Source organism: Manacus candei, unplaced genomic scaffold (assembly GCF_025592945.1).
Source record: "Manacus candei isolate 608988 ecotype Guabito, Panama unplaced genomic scaffold, ASM2559294v1 h1tg000034l, whole genome shotgun sequence".
Lineage (NCBI taxonomy): Eukaryota > Metazoa > Chordata > Aves > Passeriformes > Pipridae > Manacus > Manacus candei.
In genome coordinates, this window is record NW_026138082.1 from 13,470,205 (window position 1) to 13,492,833 (window position 22,629).

The following is a 22,629-nucleotide window of genomic DNA, read 5'->3' on the forward strand; positions in this document are numbered from 1 at the left end:
TTCTCTGTGTTTCAAAGCTTAGGTATTTAAAGCAAGTTGGCATTAGCAAAAGTTATTGTATTAAAGCACCTTTCACTGTTACTTAAAGTGTTGACCACTTGTCACTTGGAATAGGGTTTTTTGTTAGGCAGTGTGGTTAATGTCATTGTAAAGAAGATATTTGATGATGACCATACACTGTCATAGTTTAGAGGGAATGTTGTTGAGGCATCCTTTTTTCCTCTCCCCTTCTGAAGGACAGTTTGTGTTGGTTACTGTCATGCTTCCAAAATTGGAAACTAAAGTGATCACTCCAGAGATACTTTTAGCCACTTCTGTTTTGATTTTATTTTATTTTACTTGTGATAAGTAAACTGACAAAATTTTCTTGGTGTCTAAAACTTTGGTATCTGAAATGAGTCCTAAGAGTAGGCATGTGAAACTATGATTTATTTTTGGAACAGCAAATGTTACTCACATTCATTTGTTCCATCTTTGCTTTCTCTGTTTGAAAATTGTGGAAGCAATGTGTGGTTAGTTTTGATACCACCTTAAAATTTTGATTTGTTCTTCCATAGCCTTTTTAAATACTTTACACTTAATATGCAACAATATGTTGCCTTTGTTTGGGTATTGATTGCTGAAGAGAGAAGATAGAAGTAATTTTTTGTTTAAAATGAGACTGGAAGCCAAATAATATGAATCTTCCTCTTGGCCTTGGCACTTATTTAGTATGTATCCAAGCTTCCATCGCTTTAATATTAAAATGTAACTTTACTTTTTACTGGCAGGTTGACATAATTCTGTTTCATTCTCAAAGGCTGTATTAGGGATTGAATGGAATGCAGCAGGATTTTTGCTAAAGTATGGGAGCACAGTTTGCTTCAGCTGGGAGAGGCAACTGAATTTGGCATGATTGCATTTCAGTTTGATGGAGATGCATGTAATTTTGCAATGAGTATTGCCTTAAGCAGCAGAACTCAAGTAGTCAGATTTTCTAGGGGCTTGTGTCTTGAGTTCTATGGATTATCTGATGTCTGTTGAGGTGGGAGCTCGCACTAACTCCATTTAGTTCGGCGTGCATAAGGTCCCTCTGTTAGCTGGCTTCTTGCTTCTGTGAAAAGTTTCCACATCTGACTTTTTTGTTTGTTTTAACCTCTGTCATACTGAACAGCAGTTCTTGGAATTGGGAATTGGATGACACAAACATAGAGTATGTTTGCATGAGACTGACTGACTTGGAAGCAGACTAAAATTAGGATCTTTTCAAATGCTCATTTAACTGCTGGTTAAATACTAGGGATTTGAATTTGCTCTATGTTGTTATGCATTATGTTTACTTTGTTTGTGGTGAAGGATTTAGAAAATACACGTAGTTCTTCACTAACCAATTTTCAAACCAGTTTCAATACACTAGGTAACATAGAAGGCAGACAAACTACTGGATTTCATTGATCACCACCGTATTTTATTTCCAAATGCTTAGTTGCATTTCACTTCATTTTTTATCATTTATATAGTCTTGCCTTTGCAAGAACTAAAATGGTCTTACTGAAATACTTACTGGTTCATCCAGTTTTCCCCGCAATTTTATTACGGTTTTTTCAAGTTGAAAATTGGGAATAAGCAGTTAGGAAGTAAAAACAGTAGTCCCAGAGATTGCAAATAGCAAATTATAGCTTCCTTGCTTTTCCAGACTGCTAATGAACGTGTACTTTAATGTTGGTCAGTGAAGTATTAATTGAATTTAGAGTGCAGACTTAAAACCACTGCCACAAAGTCGATGCCTCATTTAAATGTAAAATAAAGTATATAAAAGCATTAGAAATTTTTGACATTATGTTTATTTTCAAAAGTGAGTACTGAATTGGCTCAGAGGATTTGGAATCCAGTCAGTGTCAGCATGTTTTTAAGATTTAGGAATCTGAAAATATGGATGCACAGAAAGGGAAAGTGACTTGGCTACTCCTGCTGAATAGATTTGAATATTGCTTGCAATTTCATTTACCTCATATGACATGCATTTTTCTTTCGTTTTGAAGCATTTAAGATATATCAGAAGGAGAACTTGAATCCACAGTGTTCTAATGAACTAATTAAAATGAATTTATGGCTGGATAATGTTGTGGATGGGTTTCTGTTCTGTAGCATGTGACTGATATAGTGCACACTGACAATTAGGGCTTTCCGAACTTGTTTTGCTGAATGAGTCTGGGTGTTTTCCAGCTCTTTTGGCCAGGTGATCTATCAGAATTTATGACTTAAGTTATCTTAGGGGAGTTCCAGTGAAAAAAAGGCATGGAGGATGCTGAAGGTTTTTGACCCTCTGTCTGCTTGTCATCTTGTTACAAACATGCCTCTGACTTGCCTGGAAGTCCCCGTGTTTTGTTCGTAGCAGTTATCCATTAGTGGTAAGATTCAGCACAGAACTTGTGCATACCTAGAGGTTAGTAGCTGCGGTGTCCAAGTGCACCTCCTGATTGCTGGAGAGAGAACCAGGATGTTCTTCATACCTGTCAGGGTTCAGATTTATACTCCAGGACAGTCTTGATGCTGTGCTATTCTTCAAAAAGATTTATTGAATGACAGGAGTGTAGTTTTAGTTTTTAAGGCAGTCATCTGGGGAATGGGAAATGGTTACAATTCCTATAATTTGTGTAGATTATTCCATGTCTTTATTAGGTCTGAAATTCTGGCTGCTACATGCTGTACTTGAGGCTGCACTTGGAACTGTTCAGGAAGTGAAACTAGGAAAGAGTGCCTCATCCACTTGCACGGTGCACTTACGTATAAAGAACATTCTAGTTTGTGCTGGTACCCGCACCTGTTTCTGCACCTGAGGTCTTGGATTTAGACTGTTAAATCTTAAATGTTTTGAGATGGCAAGAGCACATCTCCCTGCCATACCTGAAGTCAGCAAACTGTTCAAGTTAAAAAATTCCTTTAACATTGTCGTACTGCTATGGCATCCTTTGCTTTGGAGCTTATTGTACACCTGATCTGCCTGATTACAAAGCCTTTGTCCCATTGTTGTGACTATTCATTTATTTCTGCTCTTATTTATTTCTTTAATTAATTAATTTGAGGAATAATTTCCCACAACAGTGGTAGGGCCATATAGATACATTTCTGAAAATATAAAGAAATAAGAGAAAGTTTAGGCTTGCTAGCACCTATTTGCCTTTCTATTTCTTAGATGAACATTGCCATTAAAATTGCTGGTTAGTTTTGGTTACGTGTGTTGGTCTTTCTTCATATGGCTAGTTGCTTACAAGAAATTGGATGAACTGCTTTTTTTAGAAAACTCTTTAGAGTAGTATTTGGTCACAAACACTGTGGATTCATTCGAATGCCATGGGGCAAATTCAGCTTTTCAGTTCCCTGTAGTATTTGGCCCTGCATTAGGTTTTTAGTTTACTTTTTGTTCAGTTCTCTAAACTGTGATGTTTGTGATTTGATGGATATAAACTTCGGTAGAGTAAGTTGGCAACAATGGTTTTTATTTACTTTTGCAGGAAATTGGATTTTATCTAGTGATATTGCTTGCTTCAAGCAAAACTATCGGTTTTAATTCACTTCTACAATTCAAAAACCCTTTCAAGAAAGGAGCTTGTTTCCTTAGCCTTTCTTTCTAGGAGCCACATGGGAGGGCAGGGCTAGAAATCAGAGGGCACCAGCCTGATGTTGTCACATGCCTGACCTCTGGAGGTACTGGAGTGGCTGAGGTAGAGCCAGAGGCAGAGCCAGATGTGTTGTTCTTCCTCAACATATCTGTAGTTTATTATGTCCCATTGTGTCCCATGAGACCCTGTTTCAGTTTCATTTTCTTGGTGCCTTTATAATAAGGAATAATGTTTTGTATGGGTGGTAGTCAGTTTTTAAATGGGTATAGAAATCCCTTTTATTGATTACACGCACACTGAAAAAGGGCAGGACTGGATTTATGGGTCTGTGTGTATGACCCTTGCCTGTTAGTACTGCTGCATTTTTGATAACATATATTAATGAATATATAATTTGTGAGTTTATGGTATCATTAGTGCATTATAAATCATATTGTTATTACACGAGAAGGTCATTATTCAGTGTGCGTTGTATGGTACTGGCAGGTAGGGACTCCCAGTTGAAACTGTGAGAGAGAATCTTCTTGTAACATGACAATAAAAATTTTTTCTAAGGAAGTGATTCTTTAAGGCATTCCATTTACAGTTTTCAGAGTGATTGCACAACTGAAGGATCAGGTACTAAGAGCTTGTCTTGTTATCTCATCGTCATGTGGATATTGAAAACTGATAATCCTTTAGATTTATACTGGTTTTTAATACACAGCCATTGCTGTTGTACATGGAGTCGTGGAAGGCTCTGTGGGAACGCTGTTGATAGGGAATAAACTGGCTTTTTTTATTTACTTGTGTTTTTCCGCTTTTTTTATTTCTCTTTAAACAATATTGTCTATACCTGTGCTAAGTCCAGTTTGACAATGGCTAAGGTGCTGGTGACAGCTGGGGGTAGCATTTACCATAAGGAAACATCAACTTGTTTCCATTTTCATTGGGAACAGTAGTGACAAACTTGATGGGAGTGGGGGTGGTGGAGGAGGGAGCAGAGGTCTAATGAAAGCACAGCCATTGGCTAACTCTTTAATCTGGGGAGGGGGATGATCTTGAACTAGACAAATCCTGTTTAAAGAATTGGGTAATTAGTAGTCTTGTCACTCCACAGATTAGCATTTTGAATCCTTTTCAGTAAAAATGCAAACTGCCTTTATTATTTCCATCTTTCAAAAGGCACATAATTGAAAACTATTGTGTTATTTGAGATGGTTCTTTGAATTGTCTTCAAAAAGAAGATTTTATTTTTTCCCCCATCTGATTGAATGTATTTAGTTGTTTGTTGAATGACAATATATTCAGATTGGATTTGTGCCTTGCGTAGCCCCATCTTGTCTGAGGATTGAAAAGGTAGAATGGCCTCATTCCAATTTATTTCTTGTACAGTGTAGCAAAACCAAACCTAACCTGTCATCTCCTCAGTGATCTTACAATAAATATTAATTAGTTTATTAATATTTCATGATCTCTCAGCAGTCTTTCAGTTGTATTTTTCATTCTTTCAACTGACTAATGCTGGGGTCCTTTCTTGCATTCCATGTTTTCAAGTGGTATTTGTCCTCTAGTGAGCTGACTGACTTCTGTAATCTGAGAGCCACCAGCTTGTTGTCATCATCAATGAAGTATGCAGCCAACACTTAGAAGCAAGAAGATAACCACTTTTAGATGTTTGAACATGATCTTACCCTAATGTTATGGTGTGGGGTTTTTGGAGTTACCCCCTCCCCCCCTTAAATATTTTTAAAAATATTTATTTAATCTCTGTCTATTGGGATTCTGATTTAGTGGGCAACACTAGAGGAGTTGCAAATATATAACACATCCTGGGTGTTTTTGAAGACAAGGAGGGAAAGTGTGAAAGCATAGAGTGTGGTCCTCCTTCTGGTGGATACTGCTGGTTTGAAAGCTTCTGCTCTTACTTCTGAGGATAAGAGGATGCCAAATGGGGAGGAGGGAGGGAGGAGAATGTCTAAGACCCTTTACTGAAGGTAAGTAATTAGTATTTAGACACTAACAAAAGCTTGACAGCTGTTTTTTAAAGCAACTCCGAGAATAAAAGCAATTTAAGAAAATTGTGAATACATCGCTATTATTTCTAACTGCAAAATTCAACAAACTTTGTATTTCATTCCATTAATATTACTAGTTAAACCAAATAAACCAAAGGAAAACACAACCACCCACCTCTTTACCTATCTAACTTAGTTCATGTTTTTACTTGTTTTATTTCTAGCATATTATCAAGTTTCACCGTGCCTCAAAAGCAAATAAAAAGCCCATGCAATTGCCAAGATCTATGGTTAAATCCCTACTCTACCAGATCCTCGATGGAATCCATTACCTCCATGCAAACTGGGTGCTTCACAGGGATCTGGTAAGTGTGGCATGTATTACCTGGTTAGGAAAGTTCCACGTGTGTGTTGTTGGGTAGGACAAGAAAAGTCCCTATTAGTAATCTTGCGTATCGATCCGTACAGCTCTTCCTGTTATTGTTGCAGGAGACCAATTGAGACTTTAAACATGAAAACAAACTATGTTTTCACATTGTTTTTATCTGAGTCATCTGAGCTCAGACAATGATACTAGATCCGGTAAAAGGATTGCAGATATCGATATCCGAAAACAGTACGTGGGACAGCTGATATATGTTGGTTGAACATTCTTATAAGTTTGTGCATGACTTTGAAAAGGCATTTGAGTAGGAAAGTGATTGATACTCTTGTACGTTTTTTGGCTTACGTGCAAGTTACCATAAAAGCTAGTGAAAGAATAGTTTTTTCATGGAGTATTTCTTTTCCATGTGGTGTTTTTTCTGACCGTGGGAAGAGAACTATAAAAGAGTTATCATCTTGAAATTTCTCATGACCTGAAGTGGCTCTTTAAGTTGACTGCAGATTACAAGGGCAGCCAGTTGCCTTGTCTTAGTTACCCTTTTCCCTTTAAAGTTTTCCATCGCTCCTCATGCTTAAGTGAAGTGCTACCACAGGTTACAAAAAGAATACTAATGTGAGTATGCTGCCACTTGCATTGTAATTAGAGTCTTTGGCATGAGACAAACAAATATGATGGTTAATACACCAAACGTCACTAGTAGGTATGGTAGGAAATGTGGTGTAATCTGGGTATAAAGCCACAGCTTTTATTTGGTTCTTTTCCATAGTTGCCCCAGTATGTCAAAATAGGGCTGCATGTCCAGAAACTTACAATCACTAATTAAGTTTTGTGAGACATAGATTAGTCTTGAGTCTTTAATAGTAAATAGGGGCTTGGATTAATTTTTGGATGTAGAGCAATTTTTTTTTGAAAGACATGAATAAACTAAGGCAGGCTTGGAATAGAAGTCACGGACATCTTCTGAACTAAATTTTATCTATTTTTTGTTGTAATACTTAACAACAGCGGCTAGAATGGATTTCAGATTTTGGTATGGATTGTTTTTTTAGTTTGTTCTTTGGTGTTTATTGTCAGTTTTTCTGTTAAATTCCAAATGTTGGTATACTGGGGAGATGGAGAGGGGTCACCTTTGGAATAGTAACCACGACCAAAAACAGGAAGCATGTACAATCCTGATTTTCATGATACAATTACTACCTTCCTAAGGAGACAGCTGTTGCTTTGGCAGAGTGCTCAGATGTAATTAGCTACAACTTGAGAAGGAACACCTGAAAAGTCTATATCCAACTATGTTTGAGGGAAATATGCATTCATGGAACTTTTAAATATATATACACTCAACTGCCATGCATGAATTTGATGTTTTGATAGGAAATACAAGATCTAAGTAATTAAGGTAATAATAACAAATACCCTCAAGAAGTTTCTTGCCGGTGTTGCTATTTCCAGCCTGCAGCACCAGGTATGTTGCGTGACTAGTGCTGCTACTTTACAGTTCTTATCTGTGGTTGACACGTTGCAGCAAAGCTGATGTCTAATGTCTCTGGCTTTCCTTTTGGAATTTTGGGAGATGATTGTTGCTGTTAAAAAAACACTGTTTTTCATGGCTCTGGAATGATAGCACTTGACAGATGTTGGCATAACTGAGAAGGGAGAAGAACAGAAATTTGTGAAATCTTAATGTGGTCTTGATCTACAAGTAAATTTAAGCAGATGGATTCCGGGATACCTCAGTAAGACAAATGAAGCCATTTGGAAAATTGCTTTTATACACTGGTGATTAAAAAATGTATTCAGAATCCTTTGCCTTTTTAAAATTTGTTGTGGATTCCTGAAGAATTCAGGTACTTCAAATAGTTGTATCTTGAACATGGTAAGAAAAAGCCTGATGTTATTCTGGATGTGTCCTGTTGGCACTTGAACTTCAAGGTTAATATAATAATTTAATAACCAGTTTAAATCCTCAGTGAATGAAAAGTCTTTTATATCTGTAATTTTTATTCATATGCTCATACTTGTGATTTTTGCTACTAAGCACGGTACCTCAGGCATGGTTTCACTGGAATCAGTTCCTTGCGTAGTACATGAATACCAGCTCCTCAGTGTCTTCTTAAGATGGGGAACAGTTTTTTTGGTGTTTTTCTCTTAGCTGTTCTAATTTACATCTGCTGGAAAAAATATTTTTCCATTTTATGTAAACCAAATTTTGCATCAAAACACCTTGTACTTTCTTGGTTTAATATAGCTCTGTTCTTACTATTTTTAACATGTATTTGGATGTAGACCAAAGATAGTGACATCCATAAAAGTCATGTTACGCTTTTTTCATTGCTTCAAAAAAATATTAGATTCTCCAAGAATATTTATCATAATATTAGTCAAATTCTCCTCAGCCATGGAAATGATCTCTATAATTTATTTAACAAATGTTATGAAAAAACAGAAACATGTCAGATTAGGTATTTGCAAGAGTATGTACTTAGAGAGGTATATGAAGAACATTGTTTAAATCTTAATTTACTAGTGTCTTGAATAAAAGATTTTTTTAAAGAAACTGGAACACCAAGTGTGTTATTTAAAAACCTTAAAATTACGATGGTATTTTTAGTTGTTATTTTTAATATCAGCAGTAGCCAGCAAAAGCGTGACAGGGTAATAGAAGTGGTGAACAATGTGAATTTGCAGACTTGCAATACATGTCCTGTCCTTGGCCTGAGCTAATGGATAGTTGTTACCACAAGGAGACAGTCTCGTTCCCATCTTCACTGCTGCTAGGCATTGCCACCCATGTTATTGGTCTGGCAGGTGATACTCACCTGACTCATGGTGAGCTCATTCATGGAGTTAAACACACAGAAAATATCCACTTTTCACCTGCAGAGCTTGTTTTCTGCAGGTTTAGCTCCCTGAGGGACCTCACTGGGAACATGAGTTGGCGCAGAGGGAACGTGAGGCTGGCGGTGGTGGCAGAAAGCTCTACAGGCTGTTCTACCATCATCTGCCATTAGATCATATTATTTTTTTGTTAAAATACACTTTTTTGGTTTTTGGAGAAAGTGCAAGTGTTCCTAAAAGATAAAATCAGTATAATGTTTATGTTTGCCTTGACTCTCTTGTGATACAAGACTTACATCAGCTTGAACTATGCCAAAACAAGTCCAAATTTAGGAAAGTGCCCATATTGAGGCAAACACTGAATACACTCACACTCATACTTCTAGAAGTTTGAAAATAATTTAGTGTAGTGTATCTTTCAGTGTTTTGTAAGATTTAGGTTATTTTGTTTCTGACTTCCTTACCCTGAGAGTAGCTGAAAGGTGCTAAGTGACTTGTAAAGTTTTTTTTTCTAAGCTGTTGGTTTTGGTCAGTTAAAAAACATTCAGCTGTTAAGGCAAGATTCAAACAAGTATTAAATATGGAACAGAAGCACTAGATGTCTGATTTCTTTAAATAGCATTGTGTCAGCCTGTACACCTTGGAGTTGACCTAAGTCTATGAAAATCCATACACTTGTTCTCCTGTCAACCCATTTTTAGTGGTATTTTGTTGTTGGATTGCATGTCATTGGGCAATGACAATTTTGCCTTTTCAACATAGCGGCACTCCTGAAAGCCATGCACTAGAGGAGGGAGGATTTACTGGCTCTGCTAGCTGCTGGGGCATTTTCTTATGGACAAGAGGTTAGTACAGATGGATATTGGAGAAAAAACCTTTGAGTACTAAGCTTCTGGGTTTTTATAAATGCTCTATATACACTGTGGGCTGCCCACTTGAACGAGATCTAGTATTGTGCTCCATGTCTTGAGTCAATAGCAAGTTAGAAGATGCAGCACTTGGAATACAGTATTTCAGGGTGTTCTAATATTTAGATTCTACAGGAACGTTCAGCAAAGGTCTTACTTTGCAGGGATGTCAAAAAATGGAGACTGTCCATATACTGTTTGAAGTGTCTGTTCACGTTAGCAACAGGAAGGATTGGGGCACTTTATTGTGCTAATAACCTCTCTGTAGATGGTGTTATTTGCTTAAGGACAAAACCAGGCTCAGACCATATCCTTTAGAACCTTATAAAAGCAATTTCTGTTTGTAATAGGATGTATTTTCCTGAAGGGGAGGTATTATCTATGAGATGTTTGAAGTGCACAGAATCCATACTGAGGAATTAATTTAAGATTCCATTTACCTCCTTGAGCGTTTCTTTAGAATACTGCTTTGTATTATTAAAACTATGGGGTTGAAAAATGAATGTTGGAAATCAAACTCACCAGAGAAATGCATATTTGTTTTCGTTCCTCCCCCCTTTTCCCTGGGATTATGTTAAATGGCTGCTTTCAGCATTCTGAAATTGAAAACTTGTTTATTGCAATGATCATATAAACTAAGTCTGTAAAATGAACCAAGTTCCTAAAGTGTTTTTATTATAAATTTAAATACTGGATGACTAAGAATTTCTCAGTTTCTCTTGTACTGACCCTCTACAGCTTTAGAATGTTGCAATTGACTGTGCATCATTTTGCAAATTAAGGAGATTAGTGTACAGCAAAAGTACAGCTCCTTCAGCTTGCAGTCTACAATGTCAGTATAAAAAGCACGAACGGCAGTGGCAAGGAAAGGGTACTTTTCCTATTTCTGTTTTGGGAGGGAATCGGTGGTGGTATGGCAGACTTCTGCACGCAAGTGAATAAATCCTGAAGAAAATGCTGGGTGCAGGGTCCTTATATACTGCAGGACAGCTCTTATGGTGATATTCAGTGAAGAAAAGTGGTTGTAGTGAAAACTCGAGGGTGGTTTTTGTCACTTAAAAAGACAGCAAACCTTTTAGAATTTTGAAGCTGATAAGTGCAACAACAGAGTGAATCTTGTAATTGAGTTTGTTCCTGGGGAACAGTATGTAGTGGTTGTTGTTTTTCAGGGTTTTCTGGAAACTGCAGTCATCTGGAGCCTCCTGTCAGAAGTCAAGCAGAAAGGGAAAGGCCAAACTGAAGGGGTCAGACAGATGACTTTCTGTGGGCACCTGCAACTTCTGTCTCCCTCAAAAGCACAGCCTATTCAGAAATGATTGAACTAATTATTTTTTCATCCTCTAACTCTGACAATTTGTGGGAGTTTTTTTAAAATATTTTTATCTTACTCAGAATATTTTAAATGATCCATCACAGTGTTTGTGTGGAATAGCAATGTTATATATATATTTTATATATCTATATATCTCTCTCTCTCTCTCTCTCTCTAAAATATTATAGATAGATATAATACAATTAAATTATATTAAATTAAATAAAGCCCTAATAATTTTCAGGTTTTTAGTTGACTTAATTGAGTTTTAGTTTAGGGATTAACTAAAAAAAACCAATCACTTTCTCATTGTAATCCTTCTCTAGCCAGTATGTAAATCTGCAGTCTCTTACCATGAACCTATACCTGGACTCTGCTCTGGAATTTTGCTGCCACATTGCACAACTCACTTGTCTTTGCCTCTGTTTCCCAATCTGCTAGCTATTTATGGGTCTAATTTTAGCTTACTGCTTTATGTGCTGTGAAAGCAGTATAATGTATGTGGTTTATGTAGATAACTTATTTTTGTTGTTTGATATTCTTCTAATGAGCTGGAAGTATTAACAAAAACTAAAAATAAAAATCAATTGCATGTTGCATGAAGGCACCAGAAAACTTACAATTTTAAGTGGATACTGACTTTTTGCTTCTGCTTTCATGTTTTCTTTTCAAAGCCTTTGAGAAACGGGTGCTTATTATTACTAGTTTATAGTATTTAGCTACTCCCCCCTCTTCCTTCCTGTACCCTCCCAAGAAAATTTTCCAATAAATGATAAGAGAAGTTACCTAAAAAGTAGCAGAACTGAAGTGGTTTTTAAATGTCCCACTTGCATTTTGTTAAGTAAGCGAACTGTGGGTTTGAAAAATAAAATGTGAAATGACGAGTGTGGGAAACTCCCCTTTTACTAGCAATTCTAAAGAAGGATTTTTATGTGCTGATATCAAAAGTAAATTTAGATGTAGGTTCATGCATCCCTCTCTTGACAAGCAACTGCTGTGTAGGAATGCAGAACTGTTGGGTCCTGCCTTCTGCCAGTAATTTTGCACTGGCTTGAAAAGCTTCTTGGCCCTGTTGCATCCGTTTGAGCATGCACATGCCTCCTATAAATAAATATTGAGTCAACCTGTCTACCAGTTTCTTTAAACTTTTAAAAACCACTGTAGTTGTAATCCCCACTATTCTATGTCATCGTGTGTGTGCATGCACGAGAAGGGTGCATGAATATGTATGACCATGCACTCCTGATTCTCATTCTTCCCTATCTGTGTATGGGTTCAGGCCTCTTAATTGTTTATTATTCTGTCTGCATGATCTCTTTGGGGTGCAGGGGACTTTCCACAGTGTCAGAGAACCATATGAATGATCATACTCAGCTTGCAGATTTCCCAAAAGAAAGGAAATACAAGCCAATCCTACGTATTTTAAGAGATTAGACTCCTTTGATGACTTCAGAAAGTGATTTGAATTTACCAACTGAAAAGTTAACACGTTTCCTCTATTGTATTGGTTAGAGAGAGGATAAGCTTTTTTATTTACTGCTGAGGAACAATAGTTTATGGGTGCTTATACATATGTCTGTATGGATATGTGCTTCTAGATAGATAAGCGAACCAGAAATTTTACGTCCTGAAAAACAAACTGAGTTTTATCAGCAGGTGCTTTTCTCCCTCTCTCTTTTTTTTTTTTTTTAAGTGTTAAGCATATATTTCGGGGCACCTATGAAAAAATGGTGGATTTCTCATTACTCAGAACTTTGCTTTTGTCCTTCATTTGTAAAAACTAATCTTCAGATGATTTAAAAAGATCTGTGAAGATGTACAGACTAATACTTCTGTTGTGTACATGGAAACAGCAATTTTTCCATGACTGACTAATGCATACCTTTTGGTTTGTGGCAAGAGTATTAAGATGTTTGTAGATTAATTTTTACTAATAAAAATAATTACAGTTGAAGAAAAATGCTTTACCTCAGGTTCTGAAACAAGCTTATGCTCATAAAACCCTGACTGGATATAAATTCAGATGAGTCAGAAGAAACAAAGGGACTGATTTAATGTTCTTTTGGCTGCGTTTTGCTGCTAAAGTCAACAGATGACATATGGCCTTTGGACTTCTTATCTCTTTTCCTGAGGTGGAGAAAAGGCAACAAGGAAGCAAAAGTATTAATATAATTCTAGAATTTATGTGGTTTTTTCCCTGATATAGAATAAACAGAAGGAAAATGTAATCTTTTTTAGTATTCCCAGTTTAGATACTATCTGCCAAAGGAGGTTTCTAGTAAATACATGATGTGCTTAGCCTACTGGTACAACTGACCACTTGGAGTGAGCAAACTGAGTTTTGCTTTCTAAATAAAAATGCAAAGTTTAGAAGCTGTTTTTAGAAGTTTTTCTTTTGTAAAAGTCTTACTACCTTTTTTTTTCTGTTGGAGAAAGTACCTTTAGGATAATGGAATTGACTGTAACTGCATCTATGGGATTATTTCTGTTTGGACTCATTACCCCTTCTGTATAAGGCTACAGAGGTTGGCACCTCTTTCTATAGTAATAGAAATTAATGAACCTTAAGAGAAGTGTGTTAGAATCAGTGAAGATGACTAATGTAACTACATATAATCAAGAAAAAATGAAAATCCCGCATTTGTTCTCCATGCTGTTTGCCATCTTGTGCTTTCTCTTGTGCATTTCTCTTCATTTGGAAACTTGCTGTAGTTATTGCTGATCTACTAAGCAGTTGCAGTAACGTTGCAGATTATCTTGCACTTAAATTAAGCATCTTTGGTCAGTGATCCAGGAAGCTGCAGTGACTAGCAAAGGATGTTAGTTATTCCTAATTTTGTTGTGTGTGAACTTTGTCAAAGAAACTAACTCTGCTGCAGAAAATGACTGATCAGCTGGTGTGTCACAGATGGCTTATCTCAGGACCTCCTTGTCTTTTCCAGCCTCCATCCCTTCTGGCTTCTGGCTAATGTTTCAGAAATCACTGTAGCTCTTAGGACTAAGTACCACCATTATGTCAATTAAAGGAAATGAAGGAAATACTTTACCTAGTCTGTGAAGTGACCGACTATATAAAGTGATCCTCTCAGAAACTGGGCACTAGGTCTTCAGATTCATCTTTAGGGAGGATTGTGATAGTCTTTTTTTCCTGAATTTTACATAAAACCAGCTCAGAATTAAAATTTCAAGATATTTTAATAAATACAGGAACAATCCCTCAGGATATCTGGACCACTGGTAAAAGCATTTATAGTATTCTTTCATTTGTTTTAAGAGTGAAGCAGCAAAGATTTCAAGACAAGTCATAGTGCAAGTAGTCAATGTTAAACACATACAGTTTTCTGTATACCAAACCTCTGTACTACCAGAATTTTAACTTCTCTGTTGTTTCCCTGCCCTCTGGCAGCTAAAGCCCCTGTGAATATATGACAGGTGTTCTGACAGACCCCCCTTCCACTTTGTTCAGTGCCTCAGTGGCGTTAGAGCACAACTCACCTCCTTTGAGAGGCTTGTAGAAGCACTTGCCCAGCAGTTCAGTAACCTTTCTGTGCTACTATGTAAAGTAGTAGAAAACTATGTAAAAATCATTTTATTCTATTTAAGCAAGCTGATGGCATCTGAAAAATGTTTTTTATATTGAAATTATGGTTTTGCATTTTCAAGCAACTCCTCCCTCCCACCTGCAAGCTAGCCTTCCATCTGTGTTGCTTTGATTCCTACTGGTATAATAATCTTTGAACACAGGTTGTGGTTGGTTTTGGTTTTTTTTCTGTCAGTTTATTTCTATATAACCAATTCAGGTGTTTTGGGTTTTTGGGGGCTTTTTTTGGTTGAAGAGTTTTACCTAACCAAAAAAAAAAAAAAAAAGAAAAAAAAAAGAAAAAAAATAATAAAAATAAAGTCACGTACTGCTAGGAGTTCATGCCTACTTGTTCTGCTAGTTTAAAACATTGAACCCAAATCCCCAAATTTAGCATTACGATGTTCTATGTAGCTGGTGTTCTCAAATATAAATTATGCCAAAGAAAATAATTCCGTAGACAGTATTTTGCATTCCTGAAATTCCCCTTGGAACAGGGGATTTCAGCTACTCAAGCCATTTTGTCTTACACTGCAATTGTTGCCAAAGACAGTTTTTCACAAATGTGTCTTCTGTTCTACATTCTTCTTTAATACATAAAACACGCTTGTACATTTTTACTTTGATTTGCCTTTCATGTAGTTACTTTTGATGTAACACTTGTGGATGATGAATGTAAGAATTACGAAATAAGTGCAAATTCCAGTATGCTACATTTTAATGAGCTGATACTGACTTCTAATGCTATGAAAGTTATTTTTGTGGCTGTAGAACTGTATGTTTAGATATTTGCTCGCCCAGCTGAAATGAAGTTTTTAAAATGGGATGTTAAAGTTTGTTTTGTTTCTTGACATTCAGGGTGTGAATTCCAGTCTCAACCCTAGGAGTGATTGTTTATCAAGTAAATATTAATCTGAACTCTGATAGCTAAACCAAAGAGAATTGCAGACCCATTTAGGTTTTGGAAAATGTGTTTGCTTGAAATTCTGGTTATAGCTGGATAATATAATAATTTTTCAGTAGCTTCTTACTAATTTTACTGTCAGCAAATACACATGCTGTCACTGGCTGTCTGCTGCTTTTTTCTGGGATGCAGAGTTTACTTTGAAGCTTATTTCTCTGTGCATGTCTCTTTGCTGTGGTGAGGAGCTGCTGTTCTTTGGTCCCAGCTTCTGTAGTGGGATGGGAAGAGCTTGCAGTAACAGTAAGCCTTATGGGGACTAAAAAGTATTTTTTTTATGTACCGTAAATATACTTGAGTGTATATTGCAAGTGGTTTGTTGAGTTTGAAAAAATGGTAAACTAGAAAACAACTTGATTTGTTTATCTCATTTCAAGATTTTTTTTTTCCTCTCCTGCTATGTGAAAGTTTTGATTCTTAATTCTTTCCTGTCCATAGGGATATATAGTACTATTCCTTTATAACCTGTACTTCACTCAAGTGCTGATCCCCACAGTTCTGCTCACTCAATGACTTTTCTTTTTACTTCATTGGAAAAGTACCAGATGTTAATCTTTCTCACTCTCCCGAGAGGTGTACATGGGAACACTTGAGAAGGTCTGCGTTAAGTGTTGAAATAGATTAACTAAATTGTGCTAAACTTTTTTTTGTGGCTATTCTGAATGGTCTGAAAAGTACTTGTGTGGCTATTCTGAAAGTGGTCTGTGCTCAATTCAAGTTGTGCCAATGCAAGGTGGTGCTGTCTCAGCCCTCTGCTGCACTGGAGGTGATGCTGGGTACCATGCAGTCAGTGCTGTAAGTGTGCTTCTCTTCTGACTGTCCCAGTTCTTACTTTTGCCTTTGACAAAGGTATATTTATTCCTGTCGAGGTGCTAAAAGTGGACTGGAGGGCCATGGCAGAGGAGCTCATCTGCCCATCTGCTGTCTGCATGATTATCTCCAGCCGAGAGACAGTGTGGACTGCTAGAGGAAGGAACATTTTAAACTGTACAGCTGTTTTTCTTGGTGCATATGATTTGGAATCCTTTTTCAGTATTCAGAGAGTTTTAATTTAATTTAGTTGAAAACTTTAATGCAGAGGATGTGGCTACATGAACAAGTTATAGCAAGGCAGTCTAGGGTGTGGATTTACTCTGCATTAGTTGCTCTGTAGTAACTGCTCACCTGCGTGTTTTTATCCTGCAGAAAATGCATAGTCCTTTGATAACTCACTTCTTAATGAGGGTGAGATAAAATTGCCTAACATAACATCACTAAAACTGGACAGGTACTGTGTTCATTTCTAAGTGCTTTACATTACTTCTCAAAATGATTTCATTAAAATGCGGGTAACTAAAATGCAATGTAATAATGACATTATGGTATTGGTTTTTTATGACTGGTACCCATATGTTGAGCTTGTAGAACAATTCAACCTTTTGGGTACCTTTGGGTACAGTCCTCTACAGTGCATGTCTAGTTTAGTTTTCAGTATGCAAGAAGCACTTCAGTTTTTCAAAAACTTTTGTTCAGAACTGGGTGTGTGAGATGTGTGTCTCTTTCCATCCTATTAACTTCAGATTTCAATTTGTCAAATGAGTTGATGGGTTTGGGATTTTTAATTGTAGGGATGCTGCAACCATAAAATCTGTAATAAAACTATTATCGCCTCTAATAAAGCTTCCCTAGATTTTAATCCTGGTCCTAAGTTTGTAGCGTGACTATTTTCAAAATCAGTGTTGCAACTATAGAGAATTTCAGCTGATGAGCATAGCATATACAAAACATGGGACAGAGTAACAGCAAGTATAAAGTGCTCTGATGGTAAGTTCTGAAAGCTAGGGGTTTTCTCAAGAGCATTTTGTTACATAGTAAATTTTTCAAAAATCCTAATCTGGCTCTGAGGAACAGAGATCGAGTGCCTAGCCTCTTTATGCAGTCTGAAAAAAGAAAATAAAAATTTCTGCAGGGAGTTTGTTTGCATTTTAAGTACTTCAGTTTTGTAAGAATGTCCAAGGACTTATTGGCAACATCAAGAGTGAGGTAAATCCTAAATCTTGAGCATTAAAAACTTAGATGTTTTTCCTAGTAAGTTGGGGCAAATTTGCTATAGCAAGGACAATCATATCTTACTTTGAAAGTGTACTATGTGTTTGAAGTTGTTTAATTTAAAAAAAAATAAAAAAATTAGGGCAGCTTGACCTGCCATTCTTTAACATGCTCGTGTTTTTGACATGAATCACAGAATGTTTCTCAGGAACTGACAGTATCTTACAGCATTGCATGTCTATGCAGGTTGTTTTTCATTTTTTAACAGGGCATAATTGTTGAATGGAAAAATATTATAATTAGCTCTGAACTACTTCACATTTTGTTTTCGGCACGTAGAGCCTTCTTCACAACTCTTCTTCTGTTTTCTTTCTTGACACAAATCTTTCATTTGCTTCCAACTTCCTGCTCCTCTGCCCACGTTCCCATATCTGTTGATCTGCCTTTTGCCACTTCTTTAACATTACTCATATAACCTTGACTCAGCTTTGACTTTCCTGAAATACTCCAGTATTCCATATCCACAATCTTAATTATTGCTCTCCCCTTTGGCCTTCACAGCTTTGAGCTCTGTGGATTGTGCACGTAGAAGCCTGTGTTTCATACTTTGACCCCTATGTGGAAAAAACTCACACATTCCAGGTGGAGTGACCCTCCTTTCTTTAGTTTCTCATTAGAAGTACCATACTCAGATAAAAATTCCACAGACTCATTAAAACTTAAAGGTGTCTAGGTTCTGAATTCAGTAACACTTCCTACTGTGGTGGTTCTGCTTCAGAAAAGATGTTGAGACTGACTTTCTTCAGGCTTTTGTCTCCCAAAACAGCTTTTCTCTGTTTCCCCACTCAATTATATGTACCTAATCTTCTCTCCCTGTGCTTTTTAGCTTCTGATTTCCATTAGTAGCTTTAAGAATGAATATTGTGATCGTGGTCATGTGTGTTAAAGTTACTACAATCTATAGTTCTGCTGTGTCTTAGTTTATATGTAATTCTTCTAAAGTATTTGGAAATTAATGGGAAAATCCTTTACAAAATAAAAAAAGGGGGCTTATCCATTTTGGGTCTGGCAGGCTTTTTTTTTTTTTTTAACAGCAAACAACTTTTTGTCAGTACACTTTTAAAAAAGCAACCACAAAAAATTAAACTTTCCGGAAATATTTGTGTTATTTATATTGTTGAAAGTATATATATGTATATATATTACTGATTACAGAATTTTTGGACGTGTCAAGCTGATCCCATGTCATAATTAACTAGCTTGCATAAAGGTTGAAAATCTTCAACCACAGACTTCTGTTCAGAATCGACCTTGATTGACAATTGATTGAAAAAACGATTAATAGTTGGTGCTGAAAACTGTCTGTAGGCATACCAGTCAACTCGATTCGCTCTTTCACATGGTATTAGATACAGTACAGCAACTTCAATGTCTAAGAAGGGTCTTGATGCTTACTATAGAACTATTATAAAAGGTGTTGCAAATAATTCCAGAGACATGAACAAGGTTTTAAGTAAATGTTAATGTGTTAGGTTAAATTGTTCTAAGGTGACTTAATGATTTCTTTGTTTTGTGCCACGTATGTAATTTGGGAAGAGCCTAATCTTCAAAAGCAGTTAACAGACTCCCACACCTTGTCTTAAGCTGGCTACCTAAAATATTTAAGCACCACCTATTAATATCCTGCCAAGAACTGCTTTTTGGTTTGCATTAATGAGGACAAGTAGTACTAATACCTAATGTATTTGTTCATGAAAGCATCTCTTAACATAATTGTCTTTTCATGCATTTTTATTACGTACTAAAATAAATATGAAGATTCTGGCAATATACTACAGAAACAAACTTCAAGAATCTGAAACACCACATTGTAGCAGTATGCTACACTAAATAAATATCTAATGTACTTATTTTCCCGAAAAAAGTTCTTGTACACTTCTGAAGAAAGGAAATGAAGAAATTACTTGCTTCTTGTGTAACTTATTCTGACCTGATTACCTTCATTGCTTCTTACATATTTTTTTCTTCTATTTACATTCACAAATCAGGACAGTTTCAGGACAGAAGATTAGCATTTTGGTTTAGATACTGTGCAGCTTTTAATAAACTGTAGTAATTTCCATGAACACTTAAAGTCACTGTATCAAATATGTTCAATTTAAACACTCTTCTTTATATTGCCTGAGTTATTTTAAAACTGAGGGCTGGAAAGCTGCTATAAATATTATGGAAGCCTTAATGGATTAATCATGGATTTGACAAAGCATCGTCACCTCAATCTTGTGTTGACTTTGTAAATACAGTAAGAAATTACTTCAGATAGGTAAACTCATTATTAATAGAGAGAGATTTCTCCACTGATCTGTTGCAACTCAGTTATCATTTACCAGTTATCAGTGTAGTCTCTAACCTGAGGAACCTCTTCATCTGAGACTTGCAGGTCAGAGTATGAGCACATTTTCTTGATGGAGATGTTGTTGTGGCTGAGATGGGGAATGTGAACTCAAAGCCCTTTAGCTCCTCTACCTGCCTGTGGGCACACTTTTACCAGCAGTATCCTGTGGTAAATAAAAGATACCTTCATGCTGTCATGGAAAGGACCAAGTTGCTTAGTGCTTACTGCAAGATATCACACAATAAGAGTGTGCCCATGGCATGTTGATGGAGGTGCTTTCATTTAGCTCACACTTTTATTTAGCCCAACTAATTTGTTCATCTAGCTGCATGAATATCTAAGGCTGCTCCAAACGTGTTACTCTGCATGTGAAAGTGCTCACAGAAAATACCAAGAATGTAACATAACTGTTTAATGGATGCGTATATAAACTATTTTTAAGTGGAATCTCATTCATTTTGCTGTTGAGAAGTAGGAAGCCTACTGCTTTTGCTTATTCAAGAAAGCATATGAGGGGTCCTGGCATTTCCCTAGTACAGAACTGCCATGTGACCTATTTGTGACCGGGGTTTTTAGGTTCAAGAATAGGATACCTGAACTCTTGTGAGTTTTTTTTGCCCTCAAACACAGTCTCATTGCTAGTAAGAGATTCACAGATTGAAAGGAAGGAGCAGTGTTACTAGCTCTAAAGTGATAGTGGTGTGGAGTTAGGAACCTTCCTTACTTGTGTCCAGCATGCCTTGCCTTGGTATCTGCAGAATCTTTATTTTTAAATGTGAAGGTGCTGGTTTGAAACTAGCAGCTGCAAGTATTCTGCAAAAAGAAAAATTTTTCTGGATAAGCAAGTGATGTTTTTCTGAGTGAAAACCTGAAAAGCACAGAAGCAGTTATGAGTAGGAAACAATACTTGTGCCCAAGATGGCAGGGTACATAGCTACTTGCAGCCTTTGCATCCAACTTGGCTTAGGCTGTGATTGTTAATATTAAAACACAAATTTCAAATGTCATCCTTTAAAGTAAAACTGTTTGATTTTCAATAATCTTTTTTAACAATATAAATATTTGTCAAGCTGTGTAAATAATGTGGTATCTGATAAAGGAAAATATTTTTCCAAGGCAAGAAAACTTCACTATCTTGGACTATGCATACAGCAACTAAGTAACTGGGATAAATGCTTGAGAGTCTTAATAGGTTCAAGAGTCTTGTGGTTTCCATAATTTTTGAGTCAGCATATTATATCTTAACTTTAAATAATTTTTCTTTTCTTCAGGTGAGTTCAGGTTTTCAGTCTCTGTATTTCAAGGCATTTTTTTCCCTGTTGCTCATATATACCTTTCATAGCCTCCACCAGCTATACCTGTGGCTGAGAGGTTTTCCTTCCTCTCTGACCCTTGCTCCTACCAGCTCCAATGTTTTATGGGTCAGTCTTTGCTTGAAAGACCCTCTCTGTTTACTGTTCTTCAAGTTGTCTCCCTGCCTTACACCAAACCCCGAGCCCTATCTATGCAGTTGTTGTTTCTTCCTTACACAACATGCACTGCTTTGTGTCTGCTCCTGTGCCTTGTTGCTGTACTGGCCTTTCTCAAACTTAAGCTTTTCAAAGTACTTTACCTATTGTACCCTTTGTATACAAGAAAAGTTGCATAAACAAACAATAAAATACTTGAATTGGGTTGTTGTGTAGGCAATGTTCACTCATGTTTGGATAGCAGTATTCAAGATACGCCTTTCAGTTGTTTATGGTAATTATGGAAAGTACATTCTGTATTGAAATGGTTTATGCTTGTTCCTGCCTGGCCTGTTAGAAAATTATTTTAAATTGGTGGAAAATCTACTTAAGCACTTGTGATCTTTAATTTATATGAATAATTGTGATGAGAACGTTTCAAATGGTTTTGAGATGCTGATAATTCTGAATGAGTGTCAATTTATGTGTTGGGTCTTCAATTCCTCAGGCAGATCTAGACTATATAGACCTTTATTGTTAGACTGGACTTATAGTGCAGTAAAGATTGGAGCTTATACTACAGAAGGAATACCATAAAAATTTGAATGCCAGCTGAACGTTAAGCTCCTTTTCATAGCATTTAATGATAAAATGAGCAAAAAGGGAATGCAGTATTCTTCTAAATTTTACAGTGTGCATACATTAAAGATACTTTGTATTAAGAAACATTATCAAGTCACAATGAATGTAAACACATGCAGGTGTCCTACTTAATATCTCCTAATCTCATTTGTGTGTGGGAGTAATGGCAGGTGATGAATAAAACTCAGGCTTCAGAAACCAAGTAGAAGTCTATATACCTTATGGATCTATATGTAAACATAGCCTTTGCTACCTCTTTCTTTTTCTTCTACATGAAAAGAACCTAAAAAAACCTAAGAGGATCATTGTATTGGTACTTTGCTAACTTTGTAATACTGAAGTCTAATACTGAATACTTCCATAGCAGTATTTCCAAAACTGTTTTTCTCTGTCTCCTGTGAGGTTCACCGCCTCATAAAATCTCACCAGTACCTTTTCATCCAAAGGAATTGTTGCAGTCCCAGCCGTGACACAGCACCCTGAGAACAAGAGCAGGCTGTTGGTGCAGGGGGACGAGCACTTCAGCTCCCTGTGGG

General features: G+C 36.5%; 1 protein-coding gene across 3 annotated transcripts in view; it reads left to right on the forward strand.

The window, feature by feature from the left end:
• CDK19 (cyclin dependent kinase 19) overlaps nucleotides 1–22,629 on the forward strand; it is a 126,240-nt gene that overhangs the window by 50,340 nt on the left and 53,271 nt on the right. For all 3 annotated transcript variants that reach the window (XM_051792186.1, XM_051792189.1, XM_051792188.1), the window contains one exon: nucleotides 5,824–5,964. In XM_051792186.1, the coding sequence (XP_051648146.1) occupies nucleotides 5,824–5,964 (141 nt within the window). The remainder of the gene's footprint in view (nucleotides 1–5,823; nucleotides 5,965–22,629) is intronic.